Source organism: Dama dama, chromosome 20 (genome assembly GCF_033118175.1).
Source record: "Dama dama isolate Ldn47 chromosome 20, ASM3311817v1, whole genome shotgun sequence".
NCBI lineage: Eukaryota > Metazoa > Chordata > Mammalia > Artiodactyla > Cervidae > Dama > Dama dama.
Window position 1 is genome coordinate 9,993,565 of NC_083700.1, and position 16,343 is coordinate 10,009,907.

General features: G+C 46.6%; 1 protein-coding gene across 10 annotated transcripts; it reads left to right on the forward strand.

Moving 5' to 3' along the window:
• The first annotated feature begins 5,661 nt into the window (after positions 1-5,661).
• DEDD (death effector domain containing) lies at positions 5,662-16,300 on the forward strand. Of its 10 annotated transcripts, none has more exons than XM_061120328.1 (6): positions 5,677-5,809; positions 7,552-7,584; positions 13,148-13,536; positions 13,751-13,840; positions 14,136-14,282; positions 15,034-16,300. In XM_061120328.1, the coding sequence occupies exons 3-6, from the start codon at positions 13,212-13,214 to the stop codon at positions 15,408-15,410; spliced, it is 939 nt and encodes a 312-aa protein (XP_060976311.1). In that variant the 5' UTR covers positions 5,677-5,809; positions 7,552-7,584; positions 13,148-13,211; the 3' UTR covers positions 15,411-16,300. The 10 variants fall into 10 exon arrangements, with proteins under 10 accessions (XP_060976305.1, XP_060976313.1, XP_060976311.1 ...); XM_061120325.1 differs by having other exon boundaries at positions 5,678-5,809; positions 13,153-13,536; positions 13,733-13,840; XM_061120321.1 differs by having other exon boundaries at positions 5,679-5,809; positions 13,733-13,840.
• Positions 16,301-16,343: the final 43 nt, after the last annotated feature.

The following is a 16,343-nucleotide window of genomic DNA, read 5'->3' on the forward strand; positions in this document are numbered from 1 at the left end:
ATCCTTTTTCCAGTAGTAAAGATGTAAGAGTTGGACTATAAAGAAAGCTGAGCACCGAAAAATTGATGCTTATGAACTGTGGTGTTGGAGAAGACTCTTGGGGGTTCCTTGGACTGCAAGGAGATCAAACCAGTCAATCCTAAAGGAAATCAGCCCTGAATATTCACTGGGACTGATGCTGAAACTGAAACTCCAACACTTTGGCCACCTGATGCAAAGAACTGACTCACTGGAAAAACACCTTGATGCTGGGAAAGATTGAAGGCAGGTGGAGAGGAGACAACAGAGGATGAGATGGTTGAATGGCATCACCAACTTGATGGACATGAATTTGCACAAGCTCTGGGAGCTGGTGATGGACAGGGAAGCCTGGCGTGCTATAGTCCTCTGGGTCACAAAGAGTTGGACACGACTGAGCGACTAAACTAGAAGTACAACTGAAATTAGAGCTAACCTGATGCTTTAGATGAAAATGAAAATGAGTAATTGGAGCAGCTTAGAGTTAATGGGGAACCAAGAACTAGAGAGGATTGTCAGGTCAGCAAGTCACTGTAGGATAAAGTTAAAGAGTAAAGCCCAGGCAATGACATAGGGATCACAGTGGGCCTGGAAGCGTCAAGAGTATACTTGTGACAATGGGTTACTAATAGGGTATTGAATTTTTTAAGGAAATGTCTGGCTTAAAAAGAGATTTTAATCTGGCAGAAATGGGAACAGCATAGACTGAGAAAGCAATCTCAATAGAGTATTCAGATTAAGAAAGATGAGAGATCTACTGTAATTTTAGGTGGTAGTACCATTGGACTTGGAAAAAAATACTTAGTAGGGACACAGTAGCTCTCTGAAGGGCTGACATTTAGTTCTGATGTGTTGATCCAGAGGAAAAAAGACAGGGCCAATAAATGGAAGTTACAAAGAGTTTTTTTTTTAAGCACATAAAAAAAGGCTTTTCTAATCACTGAAAATTACAATGGATTAAGTGCAGGACATACTGGAAATGGGATCATGTGAAAGGTAGCTGAAGGATGTTTGTTTAAAGATTCGAATGGAAGAAGAGATAATTGTGGGAATAGAATGTATTGAGAAGTAGAAAAGAATGGAAACCAGGGTCCAGTCAGAGGCTGCTGCTGCTGCTAAGTCGCTTCAGTCGAGTCCGATTCTGTGCCACCCCAGAGACGGCAGACCATCAGGCTCCCCTGGCCCTGGGGGCCTGCCTGAAAGCTGGAGGGATGTTCTCTCAGCTGAGGCTTCAAGGAAGAGACAGCAATGGATATAAAGAAAGGGACATAAAAGGAGGAGGAACAAGAGAGTCCTATATAGGGTTCTCAATCTTCTCAGGGAGTTTTTTTTTGAGTTTTTAGTTAATGTAAGGAGAGAGTGGAAAAAGAACATTAGACAAGAGATGAAGTTTTTGCTTTAACTGTAGAGATGACATACAGTTCAAGCAAAAGGGAAACAACTATTTAGCTACAACTAACAACAACAACAACAAAAGTCCATCCTAAAGGAGATCAGTCCTGAATACTCAATGGAAGGACTGATGCCAAAGCTGAAACTCCAGTACATTGGCCACCTGATGCAAAGAACTGACTCATGTGAAAAGACCCTGGTGCTGGGAAAGACTGAAGGCGGGAGGAGAAGAAGACGACAGAGGATGAGATGGTTGGATGGCATCACTGACTCAATGGACATGAGTTTGAGTAAATTCCGGGAGTTGGGGATGGACAGGGAGGCCTGCTGTGCTGCAGTCCATGGGGTCACAAAGACTCTGACATCACTGAGTGACTGAACTGAACAAAAAGTCTTAGTGTTTGAAATATTTTTTTCTCAGTGCTGGGCATAAGTGCCAGTCTCCTTGGTTTGGTTAGCATTTATTCCATTTCGCCTCAGGAAATCTGCTTAGCTCTCTGTTAAGGGCATTATGATCTCTTAGCCACTGAACCACCAGGAAATTCCTGAGGATTCATGTTTTTTTGTTTTGGGCCATGCAGTGCAGTATGTGGGATATTAAGTTCCCTGACCAAGGATTGAAACTGTGCCCCCTGCAGTGGAAGTGTGGAGTCCTAACCACGAGACCACCAGGGAATTCCCAAGTTTTCATGTTTTAAGAGTTTATTTCCAGCTCCCACCTCCAAAAGAAAACATTCCTACAGTCATGAATGCAGTCATGTAATGGACTAACTTAGGAACAGCTGGCCAGGCAATTGTCTCAATGTCTGGAATCTGTAAAATTTAGTTAAGGTTTGGCCCCAGGGAAAAGGATTAGGAATAGTCCTATAGAGGAAGATTGATTACTTTGCAGGCCTAATGAAGAAAAGTTCCAGTCCTTTCTTTATCTTTCCATTGTGAGCGGGTGATAGGTCATCTCCCCAGAGGCCGCACCGAGCAGATAAGAGAGAAAGCCACTAGAGAAGGCCTCTCCTCTCTAATCCTCTAAATGGGGTTGGCTTAAGTTTGGAAGAGAGATGGGCTCCTGGAAAGGAATTCCCACCATGATGTCAAGATTGCTAGGCATCAACCCACTTCCTAATATGGGTAGGGAGAGAATACGATTCGATCATAAGTAGTGCCTGTCTGCCTCTTTTATGAGTTTATGTGGGTGGGGGCACATCCCCATTCCATACATTACAGGTGGCAACCTCTGCCCTGATGACTCTTCCTCTAGGAGAAAGAGAGGAATCTGAAGAAAATGAGGATGGCGTGCAGGCTGTTCACAAGGGAAGAGTTCCAGTGTGGGGTGGTGGTGAAGGGGGAAGAGACAGCTTTGGCTTTTTCTCTGCCTTTCAACCTTGTAGAGACTGTTTATTCTTCCCAGTTCTGCAGGAAACAGGGGCAGGGTATCATCCTTCTCTTTATAGTTCACTGCTACTTTCAGATGATCATGCTCTCATCCTCTTGTAAAACTCCTTCTCGGAAGCTTATACCATTTGGCTCTACTGTCCTTTATCCGTCCTGCTTACTGAAAACTCCTGTGCCTATTAAGTAACCCCTCTGTGCCAAACTGGGTATGTGTATGTACGTGCTAAGTCACGTAAGTCGTCTGACTCTTTGAGACCCTATGGGCTGTAGCCAGCCAGACTCCTCTGTCCATGCGATTCTCCAGCCAAGAATACTGACCCAGGTTTCTAACTTGTGTCTCTTGTGTCTCCTGCATTGGCAGGCAGGTTCTTTACCACTAGCGCCACCTGGGAAGCCCTCCTATCTGAGTGGTTTTAGGAAAATCCATGTGATTGGTAGTTCTTGGCCTTCTCAACCTTTACTCCTACTTTCAATTCCTTAACTTTACCATTTCTGGCAACGCAAGTTTTTCCTGATGGCAGCCTAAGGGCTTTAATAAAGAATGGGACAGGAAGCAATCTTGAATGTGAAAACATTCATGGTGAAAGAATTGGCTGGTATTTATTTGAAGATGCATTGAAAGACTGGGGTTGTCAGCTGTGACATGTAATGATGGAATAGCACAGAAGTTGAATTTCAATGATATTTAGTGAAAGTTCAAGATATGGATTTTACCTTTATGCCAAGTTTCCAGGAAACCTGAGTTTGCAGCTAGCTTTTAACTTGCCCTGTTAGCTGCCTTTCTGGGGATATCCGACACTTTCAACTTCTCTCCTCTTGACACACTCTCTTCCTTCTGATCGTGTGACAACTAGAAACCAGGGTTTTTTCTTCCTCACTGGCTGTTCCTTTTCAAAGATTCTCCAAGGGCTCTTCTACTTAAGCCTTAAGTGCTAGACTTCACCAAGGCCTCTGCTTAGCCCTCTGCTGTTCTCTGTGGGAGTGTATTCAAATCTATTTGGCTTCAACAACCACAGAAATGTTCATGATTCAGAATTTCTGGCCTATACATCATTGAGGTTTTTAAAAAGCAGCTTTCTACAAAAGTAATGTATGTTATGTACACAGTAAAACAAATTCAAACAGTAAAGATGAATCTAAAATTAAAAGTATGTTTCATTCCTCCCAAGCCCACTCTTCATAACTAATTTTTTAATGCTTGTATAAATATGCATGTATTCTTTTGCACTTGCTTCCCCCCCAACTTAATATAATTTTCTCCCATGTTTTATATTCCTACATTCAACTGTCATTTGGACATCTCTATCTGGCTGTCCCACAGCTATCTACAATTCCTTCCTTTTCTGTGAAGTTCTCCCATATGCTATACTCTACTGCTATCCCTTTTACCATTATCATTGTGAAGAAAATTGTTTTTATACATCGTGCCTTTCTAGTAACTCAATTTACCTCCTTGTTTCTACTCCACCATATCTTTGAAACAGTTTTCTCCAAAATTACTAAATGACTTACTTGTTGCAAAATCCAATGGACACATTGTAGTCCACATCTTAACGTGATTTTTTTTTGGATCTGCTTTAATACTGGCCAATTTCCTTGATATTTCTGGTTTCTTCTTTCTACTTGTCCCTTCTCGGTGTCCTCTTTCCCCCTCTTTCCTCACCTCATCTCTTAAATGCAGGTATTCCTCTTTCTAGGCCATCTTATGCACTTCCATGGTTTCAACAACACACTCTAAACCTTCCTTTTGGACTCCCAACCCACATTATGTAACAATCCATTGTCTAACGGATATCCTACAGGCCCTTAAAAGTCATTCTCTCCCCCACCTTCCCCGATCTCAAATAACAATGAAAATGGCATCATCAGTCCCTAGGTGCCCAAGCCAGGACACTGGGAAATAAATACTTTGGATTCCTCCCTCAGCCTCAAATCCATTTCCGATCATTTCCCCCCCACCCCCCCCCCCCCATCTGTACACACCCTTCCACAGGACAGACCACTGTGGTCTCTCTTAGAGGTAAAAGCGTCCTAACCGTTCTTGCCTCTAACTTCGCCCCCTCCAATTCATTCTACCCATTGCTATCACTGATCTTTTAAAATGCAAATATATTTGTTCACACCTCTGCTAAGACTCTTCAAAACCTATTCATTACCCTTAGGAAAAAATAATTTACGTGGCCTTGCGTAAACTGGCCCCTCCCAACCTCACAGAACTCATCTATTTACCCCCCTTTAAGCCATACCATGCTGCTGGCAGCTCCAGAAGGTACCCAGTCTCCCACCCCCAATTCCCAACAGTCCAGGAGTCAGCTCAGGTGACAATTCCTTCAGGAAGCGGGTACTCAGAAAGCAAATGCTCAAAAAGTGAAATCCTAGAGGGCAACTGACCAGTGATTTCTGTTCCGGACCCAAGTTTACGGAACGTCCGGGTTACCAGGAAGCTCAGGGCAAAGGTCAAACCCAGATCGTGAACCTTCCCCCAAGTTCGTAAGGCAATCGGACCCCCGTAATATTCCGCCCTTCTGCGTCATGGCTGCCAGTTGCAGTCCTTCAGTGGATCTTGAAGTCGACACCAGCCAGCTCGGGTCCCACCAACGTTTCCACACTAGAGAGTGCAACCTCTCACAGGCCTTGCTACGGCCCTAAAGCCGCACAGAAGAAAAACTTGCGTTGCCAGCTTGCCCCAAAGCAAGATGGCTGCCAATCTCTAGTCTCCGGTACCGAAGTGAAGCTATCCACTCCCTGGTTAATGCCGCTGCCAGGCTGCCCTCACCTAGCATGGCTACCCCGGCTCATGCCTCACTATGGTCTCGAAGCCGCCACTAACCGGCCAGGTTCCGGGAGGCGGTGTTCAGGATGCGGCCACCCCCGCCCGCCTCTCCCCTCCCCCACGCCCGCGGTGGCGGCGGCGGCGGCGGCGGCTGAAGCCCGGATGCGGCGCCGTGAGACAGGCCCGGGAGCGCGGCGCGGATGGATCCAACATGGCGGCGCCGAACCTGAGCCGAGAGTGAGGCGGCGGGGCGGCCGGAGTGGGGAGGGGGAGTCGAGCGGGACGGGGCGGGGCCGGGCGGGGCCGCGAAGGGCTTGGGGAAGGAAAGTGGAGGGGGAGGCGTTGGCGACGTCCAGCTTGAGAACCTCAAGAGAGGGAGGTGACGGGACGCTGCGAGGTGGGGGAGGGGAGCGGCCGAGGGGGCGTGCGGGGGAGGTGGCAACTGTGCGGGAAGGCAGGGTCGAGGCGGAGGAGTGGGGCAGGGGAGGGGCGTAAACAAGGGCCGAGGCCGGGCCGGGCCGGGCCGGGGGTGTTAGAGGCCGAGGGGGAGCGGGGCTGGGAGCCCGCCGGGCCAAGGGGGTGGGAGCGGGAGGGAGGGGCTGCGGGTGTGGAGGAGAAGGGGCTTGTGGCAAGTGGTGGGGAGAAGAGCTGGGCTCACGTTAGGGGTGTAGTGGAGAGGTGAGAGGTGAGGCTTGGGCTTGAGACGTTTGGGGGAGGCTCTGAAAGTGTTAAATTGGAGGTGGGCGGGGGGAAGGGCCTAGGGGAGAATTTGGGTGGAAAAGGAGAAAACGGAGGTTTGGGGACTGGAGAGCGTGTCGGTGTAACGAGGTAATGGAGAAAGTGAGAGACTAGCAGGAAAGTTTGGGAGGAAGGGGAATGGGATGGAGATAGGACAGTGCAGCTGCGCGAATGATAGAGGTTCAGGGGTTCCCCTTTCCCCTGTGGAAAGGGAGAGGGCAGAGTTAAGCAGCATCAGTTGCAGCCAATTCTAATTGCCAGGCCTTTTAGCTCTTCCTCGGGTGGGACGGGCAGAAGGGAATGGTCTTGTGGGTTTAGAGAATTGGGGTTGGATGAGGGTTCAGCTGGATTTCCAAAAGCTCCCTTGTTTTTCCTGGTTACGAACAGAAAGGGAACGGAGGACCCTGGTAGCGCTGAACTGTGTGGAAGGAGTAAAGGACTTTCCTAGTTTTAAGTAATTAGTTAGGAATATCGGAATGGGGAAACATGCATGCTATGTAGGACCTCTGTATGCTAAAGTCAAGGCTCTGAAGTCTGAGAAAGGGAACAGAAAACACAGGATGGCATCTAGGCAGCCATGCTAATTAAATGAGCGCTTTAGTTTCCAGATTCTTTATTTTGCTGTTTAGTGCTAGGAGGGAGGGTCAGTACCCGTGTATAAAAAAATGTTCCCGGTGAAATGTAGATGTTTGAGTGGATGCTGTCCCCGTGGATATTTCGTTCTCACTGTGTACTAGGTAAGGGAAAGAGTGAAGACAGAATTTGGAGGGTAGTTACGGGCTCATAAGTGAAGTGATGAAAAGAAAGTGCCTTTTGCTGTAACCACTTTCCTCCTGGTTCATCTAAAGATGAAGTCAGTGTTGATAGTGTAACAAAGTAGGTGGGCCTCATAAGAGATTGAGGACTGAGGTGTCAGAGGATAATTGGTTTTCCCACAAGTTGTTACATTTGGGACCTTTTTTGCCCTAAGCCACTGAGACTGGGCATTCTCAGACGTGGTATTGTTTACTGAATTGGGTAATAGAAGGTTAGGGAAGCCTGGGGACTTTGTTGGAAGTGAGTTCTCCCATTTAGCTTAGAGTGTATCATTACAACTGAAATAGCTTTAGGCTCGTCTGTATGTTTTTGCAGCTGAGATTGACTCTTTGGGCCTTTGAGGTGTCAAAAAAAAAAGCTTGAAAATTGACACTTTCCCCCCTTATTTGTTTTTGTTTTGCTGCTGGCTTTGAACCTTGTGCTAGGAAGAGACCTGGGAAATTAAGTTTCCTGCAGAGGTAAGTCTGGAACTTTTTGTTTGTTTTCAAACAATGAAAAGGAATGGAAATGACATGTTGAGGGTTGAGTGCAGTAATGGGTAGATGACAGGGAAAATAGGTTTTCACTCACCCAACCAAGTACATAAGATTTGTGACAGTCATTGTCTCTTTAGGTCACTGGAAACTGATAGGAGGGAAAAGAGAACAGAAATCAGGTGTCTTAGGACAAGCCTCCAGCCTTGTTTTGTTACTGTCTAGTCTTCATGGTCAGCTGTGAGAGAAACATTTGTAAACATATGGAATTCTGTACTCTAGAACAATATCTACTAAATGCTGCCCTTGGAGGATTGCTGAGACACCTGCTGCGGCTTCTGCAGGCAGGCTTTTCCTCGAGCTTACTCTTTCTCCTAGTTGTTCCGGAATTTTCATTTTGAAAACATACTTTGTCATTCTGACTTCCAGATATTTGGTTGCATTTTCTGGGTCCTACCAGCAAGAAAGCTCTTTCTTTATGTAGTCTTAGTCATTTTTAAGGTTTTCCATATCCTTTACATTTCAGGTTTTAAGACATCACCCTTTTTTAAATTCTCCCTCTCAAAAGGGCTTGTGAAAGAGTCAGATACCTCTAGTTCTGTTGGGATGAAACTATACTGTTGTTTTCATTTTAAGACACCAGTCTCTTTAATTTCTTCCACATGACTTCCAGGGGCTTCTGAGAGAATCAAATACCTCAAAAAATACAGATCTCACTCCTGGTTGGAGTGAGACTAGTCTTTGCTTGGGAGTGGAAACCTAACAGACAACGGTTAATCGAGAGGAAGGCCTGTAGGTACATATAGACTGCTGGCCCTTGGCTGGCTTGTGCTTACCTAAAGAAAACAAACAATAAAAACTCCTACAGTGCCAGGGAATGCAGCAATTCATCAGAATAAAGGATTAGTCTTGGGAACCCCTTAGGGGTGATCTAGATGTTAGGCGCTCAGATAGACCCAAACCAGCCTACAGGACCAGGACTCTTATTTGCTGGAGTGTTGTCTCTTGGTGTCTGGCAATATTTCAGGCACTGAGATTCTGAAGTTCTTTCTCATCTTCTGTTTGGAGGGTGTACATTCTCCTCACTGCTCTGATACCTTTCACCTAGAATCTCTGTATAATTTCTGGGTAGTTCCCTCGACTCACTGCCACAGTAAGCTGAATATATTTTGGTTTAAGAGGAAGTTGGCCATGTTCTTTCAGTGCTGAAGCTGGAACTCGCATGTGGATTGCTGAGTGAGTGAACTCGCCATCATAGATGATAATTAAGTGGGGAGGGCTGCCTATTAGCCTGCATGCCAGCCTCCTGACATTTCTCCCAAGGACAAGCATGGCCTTGGGAAACTTCTTCCTCTTCTACATTTTGCTTTATTGCATAAGGGCTGTAAGTGCTCAGCAGCAGGGTCTGCTCATGGTCTCATTTTGGGACTTTAAAGATGGCTGCAAGGTTTCAGTGCAAGATCCTTTCTGTCTTGCAGAGGATGGCATTTCTCTAATCTTCACAGCAATTTAGATTGAATTAGGTCAGATTATACCTCCTGGGATGGGGTGGAAGGGAGCGTAGCCCTGTCCCTGCTGTTCACCTAAATGGCAGCAGCAGATGATAGAGAAGCCAAAGCTGGAGCGGGATGAAACTCCTTAGTTAAGTTAAATGAGTCTTTGTCTGACTGGCTCTTCTTCTGGAATATTGTTTGATGGGTTTTGGTTGGCGGGACCAGATGACTTCCTTCTCCGGATATAAGATGGCAAGTGACAGTGCTGTTTCTTCTTTGGACCCTTCATCATGCTCCATCTAGAACAGGATTTCTCATCTTTAGCATTATTGATACTCTGGGTCAGATAATTCTTTGTTGTAAGAGGTCGTCCTGTGCTTTATAGGATGTCTAGCATTATCCATTGCATTTACTCATTGCACACCAGTATTGCCTTCCATTACCAGCCTCACTTCCCACTCCCCAGTCATGACAATTTAAAAAGCCTCCAGACATTGCTGAATGTCCCCTGGTGGGCAAAATTGCCCTGATTGAGAACCACTGACCTAGAAGCTCTGATAATTCCTGTCACTTTGATCCAGCCTAGGATCTACAACTTAAAGGTAGCTGTTTCCCCCTCAGATCTAGGGATGTAACCCTCAGAATTGAGGCCTATCACAGAATTTGCATCCATTGATACATAGTTAGGACCATGGTGCTTTCCTGTATTCTGCTTCATTTTCCAGTGACCAGGTATGTGGGGACAATACTTCCTAATTTCCTGGGGTTTATAGTCAGGACACTTTGAATTAGGGAACTCTGGAGCAACCTACTCTTCTGATTGGTTGAATGTGAAACCTGCCCATCTGTGTTTTTCTGGGATCCACATAATAGACAGCTGGCCAAGGGGAACAGGTGGGATAGGAACAAGGCGAAATTGTAGGGGCTCTAAGGAGGCTCAGTTTTCTCATGTGGCTGCTATGAGCAAGAAGTTGTTTTCCTTCAGTCCCCTCTGTTTGTAGCCAGTGGCTGCAGCAGGTGAAGCAAGAGAGGAAGAGACCAGGAAAACCAGTCGATCATTGAGTAGCTGTATTCCCAGTTGTCTCCCATGCTTTGGGTGGGATATCTGGTTCTCATAAGTAGAAATGGGCTATGTTTCCTGTCCACATTCTGAACCCATGTTATGGGGCTAGGTAATTCCAGGTTGGACCTCCCGTTTTCTTAAGGGTATGAGTCACTCTGTGCGTTCGTTTCAGGATTGAAAGAGAGGACCAGGTCCTACTTGTTCTTCAGTTTTTTGAGTCCCCAGTTGCTTGACTCTTCTGAAGTAGTTTATCATTTTATTCTCTCTTTTAACATAGCCTCAATTTCTTGGAGTATAAAATGGACAGAATAGCCTGTATTGTTGTTGAGTAGGTTGCTATGGTATGGGTAGTTTTGCAGTATGGGGAACGCTAGAGAATATGCATGTTACCTGAGTTGCATGCACTTTTAATGGGGTCCTCTCACTCCTGGACTTATGTGAGTTTGTTTTTAATTGGTTTTGCTGTGGTGATCTCTTGGAGGTTCAGTTTAGTTCAGCAGCAGGTTGCTCCTAGTATATGCCAACCCCCGTCCTTTGCTTGGCACTATAGATAGAAAGATGAATATGACCTAGTCCCTCTACTTGAGTTGCTTAAGATACAATAGGCGTACAGATAATTTTAGTACACTTTGATAAATGGTTTAAGGGAAATACATGAACAGTGTTCCATAGGAGCACAGAGGAGGACTACTTAATCCCAGCATGGGGGTGTAGAGAATGAATTTGAAGATGGCATCTGCACTGGGTTTGTTTTTTTTTTTTTTTAATATTTATGTATTAGTATTTTTTTAGTATTTATTTATTTCATTTTTGGCTGTGTGAGGTCTTAGCTGAGGCACACAGGATCCTCTGTTGGGGCACATGGGCATAGTTGCCCTGTGGCATGTAGGATCTTAGTTCTCCACCAGGGATTGAACCTGTATCCCCAGCTTTGGAAGGCAGATTCTTAACCACAGGACCACCAAGGGAGTCCTGAACTGACTCTTAAAGGATGAGTATGAGTTAGCCATCTGAAAAAAGGTGTAATGGGGCATATGGAAAAGAAGGGAGGGGCCATTCAGGCAAAGAGAATAGTCTAAAGATAGTTATAGAGAAATGAATTGTGTGATGTATGTGAACTATAGAGAGATGATTAACGTTAGAGAAATAAAAAGTGACAAAGGCCTGATCTTGGATGGTTTGGTGTGTTGGGTAAGGAATCTGGAGTGTTCTTATTGGTAAGGAGAGGATTGTGGATGTGAATTCGTTTCAGTCGTGTCTGACTCTTTGTAACCCTGTGTACTGTAACCTGCCAGACTCCTCTGTCCATGCGATTCTCCAGGCAAGAATACTGGAGTGGGTTGCCATGTCCTCCTTAGGGGATCTTCCTGATCCAGAGATCAAACCCACATCTCTTATGTCTTCTGCGTTGGCAGATGGGTTCTTTACCACTAGCACCACCTGGGAAACTCAAGGAGAGAATTGTGGAGAGGTGTTAAGATGAAAAGTGATGTGGTCAGTTGTACATTTTAGATAATTCAGCTGGATGCAGGGATTGGATTTAGACAGGTTAAGATTGGTTGTAAGGAGAGCCCCCCCCCCCCCCTTTTTTAAGGAGAGCCCTTAAAGAAGCTTTTGCAGTAATCCAGGTGAGAGATTATTGGGACCTGAACCAGCGTGGTAGTAGTAGGGGGTGGAAAGGTGAGGCAAATTTAAGAAATAGAAAGTAGTATCAACAGGAATTTATAATTGTTTGGGTGATTGGAGGTTGTGGTCAGAGGGTGTAGTAGTATTGGGTGGTACTTGGTAGGGTAGTAAATATAAGTGACTAGAGAGGAGATGAAAGCTGTTTGACTTGAGGATTGGTTATTAGCTGGGTCACTGACATTACCCACAGTGATGGAGGAAATTTGTGAATCAAATGCCAAAATACATAATAAATGTAGGACTGTGCTTGGTCATTTACAGGGGGTTGGTAGATGACGACCATGAGGAAAGGTGAGAAAGGGGCATATATCCAAATGGTGTGAACATCAGGAGAGCACAGGTGGCGTAGGAGAATCCCACGCGTGCTCAGTGTAGGAGCTTAGTGCTGCTTGTTGATTTAAATCCATGAGTTCTGGTGGATATTTGATTAACTTTCTCAGCAATTATTCTCCTGGACTTGGTTAGATTGTAGGAGAAATGAGGATGGGTCTGTGGAGGGATGAGTCTGGGCTGCAGAGGCCAAAGATGCTTGTCTCTTTGAAATCGAACAAGTTAGATAAGTTTTACGGCAATTTCATGTGCATTTTCCCACTGGGTTCTTAATAACTCCAAGGAGTAGTTTCTTTTCTCCTTGTTTTGTAGACGGGGACGCTGAGGCTTTCAAGTTAAGTGACTTACTTAAGGTCACATAGCTGCAGTTTGTTAATAATATAGGCAGAATTAAAACTAGTTCAGACTTTCAGTTTCTCTGCTGTCAGCCCCTAAGTTTATCTGATGCAGCTTCTGTGTTAGAATTTAGAGTGAATTTTCTACTTCTCTTCATTTTGCTTTCATTTAAGGGATGAATTGATTGGGGGCACTGTCAGGGAGGACCAAAAGCAGTATTTTGGAGGCCAGAGGAACAATTGGGACAATGTCTGCTGAATATGTAGCACTAAAATCGCAATTAGTGAGTCTTCCTTAGCGGAAGTGACTGTCTTTCTCTAGTAAGATCTGGACTTAGGGCAGCATCTGCTGAATATAGAGAGCTCTAGGCTTTATTTTTTAATAAATATTTTATAGGCACTTCTCTGGCAGTCCAGTGGTTAAGGCTCCATGCTTCCAGTGCAGGGGGTGCGGGTGCAATCCCCGATCAAGGGAAGTAAGATCCCGTGTGCTGCACAGTGAGCCAAAAAAATCAACAACTTTGTAAAAGTTAATAAAGGCTTATTAAGCACTACACAGTGTTAGGCTCTGAGAGTACAGGCTTGGCTGAGACGCGTTCCTGACGTCGAGTGGTTCACGGGTTCTTCCCTTGTCCTTCCAGTACAGTGGGGACTGTGGCTGCTGAGCGGGGATTCTGGGAAGCACTGTGTGCCTGAGCCCCCAGCATGGCGGGCCTGAAGCGGAGGGCAAGCCAGGTGTGGCCCGAAGAGCACGGTGAGCAGGAGCACGGGCTCTACAGCCTGCACCGCATGTTCGACATCGTGGGCACCCACCTGACGCACAGGGACGTGCGCGTTCTCTCCTTCCTCTTTGTCGACGTCATCGACGACCACGAGCGTGGCCTCATCCGGAACGGACGTGACTTCTTACTGGCGCTGGAGCGCCAGGGCCGCTGTGATGAGAGCAACTTCCGCCAGGTGCTGCAGCTGCTGCGCATCATCACCCGCCACGACCTGCTGCCCTACGTCACTCTCAAGCGGAGACGGGCTGGTGAGGGTGCCCCTGGGGCGGGGACGCTGGGGTCAGGGGAGAGCTGTGGGCGGCCCCGAGTAAGCAGCACAGGAGGCCAGGCAGAGGAGGCGCTGACTCCGGGGAGTCCTGAGAAGGACGCTTCGAGGTGCACTGGAGGATTGGACTAGAAGGGAAGGGTGTACCTTCTCCTGAGTGAGTCCCTCTCCCCCTACAGTGTGCCCTGATCTTGTAGACAAATACCTGGAGGAGACATCAGTTCGCTATGTGACACCCAGAGCCCTCAGCGACCCAGAGCCGAGGCCTCCCCACCCCCCTAAAACAGGTGAGATCCTAACTCTCCCTAATTCCCATAATCAAGAAAGAGGATGCTGGACCCATCTTTTGCCAGCCTAAATGAAAGGACACTGTCCCTCCCACATCTGCCCCTCCTTCAAAATCAGATGAGGTGTTAATGCTTCATCTAGGTCCTATAATGGTTCCCATGTTGTGTCTGCCTTTCAAGTCACATTATTGATACTGCTCTAGTGCTAAGTCTAAAGGATCCCTCCACATTCCAAGTGAATTGTTTCAATTTCTGCTTTTCCCCTGCTGTGTGTCCCTTTTTACCGTCTGGTCAGTGCCTCCCCACTATCCCGTGGTGTGCTGCCCTACTTCGGGCCCTCAGATGTGTAGCAAGCGGCCAGCTCGAGGGAGAGCCACACTTGGGAGCCAGCGAAAACGCCGGAAGTCAGTGACACCAGATCCCAAGGAAAAGCAGACATGCGGTGAGGAAGCTCAAGGGCTCTAGAGGCGGAGTAGACTAGAGGGGAAATACAGAGAACTGCTGGAATACTGGGCATGCTAATTTGCTTTAGTCATGTCCGACTCTGCAACCCCATGGACTGTAGCCCACCAAGCTCCTCTGTCCATGGGATTCTCCAGGCAAGAATACTGGAGTGGGTTGCCATTTCCTTCTCTAGGGGATCTTCCCAATCCCTCTCTCTTAATGTCTCCTGCATTGGCAGGTGGGTTCTTTCCCACCAGTGCCACCTGGGAAGCCTCGGAACACTGGGCAGCTTATGCTGTTTAGAGCAAGCCTCCCTTTGATCGCTGTGGCACAGTGAGGTTGAATGTTACAGTCTCTGGGTGGAGGACTCTGTCTTTGTGGCAGAGTTCATTTCAACTCTTTCTAAGTAATAACTAGATGAAAGGGTTGCCGTTATGACATCCTTATTGTAGTATGACTCAAGTCATGATAGAATCTTAAAGTGAACTTCTGTTAACTAGGAAAATATCTCTTCAAATCAAGGTGCTACTTGTGAGTGATGGAAATAATCTGACCTCGGCATGTTCCCATTTAAGGGAACCTCTTGAATTGAGATTTCAGAGCTTCATAGAAAAGAACTAGTCCTGGGAAGAGGTAGAGAAGCTGTTAGGTGTTCTTCCCAACTTTGCTACTCTGCCGTTCTTTTCAAAACTTGGGTGTAAACTCAACTCTTACTGCAATCTCTTCTGTGCGTCTTCTTTTCCCCACAGACATCAGACTGCGGGTTCGGGCTGAATACTGCCAGCATGAGACTGCTCTGCAGGGCAATGTCTTTTCTAACAAGCAGGACCCACTTGAGCGCCAGTTTGAGCGCTTTAACCAGGCCAACACCATCCTCAAGTCCCGGGACCTGGGCTCCATCATCTGTGACATCAAGTTCTCTGAGCTCACCTACCTCGATGCATTCTGGCGCGACTACATCAATGGCTCGTTACTAGAGGCGCTTAAAGGCGTCTTTATCACAGACTCCCTCAAGCAGGCTGTGGGCCACGAGGCCATCAAGCTGCTGGTGAACGTGGACGAGGAGGACTATGAGCTGGGCCGGCAGAAACTCCTGAGGAACTTGATGCTTCAAGCATTGCCCTGACCTTTTCCCTCTCACTTCTCTGGGGACTTCTCACCACCCACCTCTGGAGCTTACATGCTGTGCTGGGGTTTGTTCTCTACCCTTCCAACCAATCACACCCCTGCCTTTGTTTTTTTTTTTAAAGGAAAAGACAAAAGAAAAATGGAAGTGGTGTCCCCCACCCCTCCCTGCACCCATGTGCCTGGGCTTCCCCTTGTTTCCCTTTTCCACTCACCCCCTCATGTGTGTCTCTACAGTCACCTTGCCACTGAGCCGTAAGACAAATGTGTAGGGAGAAGAAAGGCTACAGACCATAGTCTTTGTAAGGGATTGAAGTGATCACTGCTTTTGGGTGCATTGAGGGGTTATCAGTACTTCTGGCTTTATGAGGGCTCTTAAACTCTGTCTGAAAAACCAAAGGGCTGTCAGTAGGGAGCTGTGTGGAAGGTGGGACTCTGAAGTGTATTTTGGAAATTAATCACCACCCTCTCCCAAATTATAGAATTTTTAAAAAACAAAGAAGCTGTGGCCCTTTCCACTCTCTCCTGGCCTCTGGTGCTGCTCCTCTCTGCCTCGCTTCCTCCATTCCATGGCTTGAAACCTCTGGCTGGTGTGGCTCCTTCCTTTTCCCTCTCTGTTAAACCCTCTTCAAAGGAACAATAGGTAAGAGGACTAGGTCAGCCTAGTCACCGTCCCAACTGTGGTGTGTGTGTACACACACACACACACACACACACACACGATGGATGGAGAAGCGGTTGCTGATTAAAATACACACACACACACACAGACACACACACGATGGATGGAGAAGCGGTTGCTGATTAAAATACACTCCCCCTGAAAAGGGGAAGGGGGAGTGTGACACTTTTCTTTCCATGTTCAAGTGAAAATAAATAATGTACCCTGCAGCCCTTTCCCCTTTTGCTTTCTTCTGGCTTGGGCAAAGGGCAT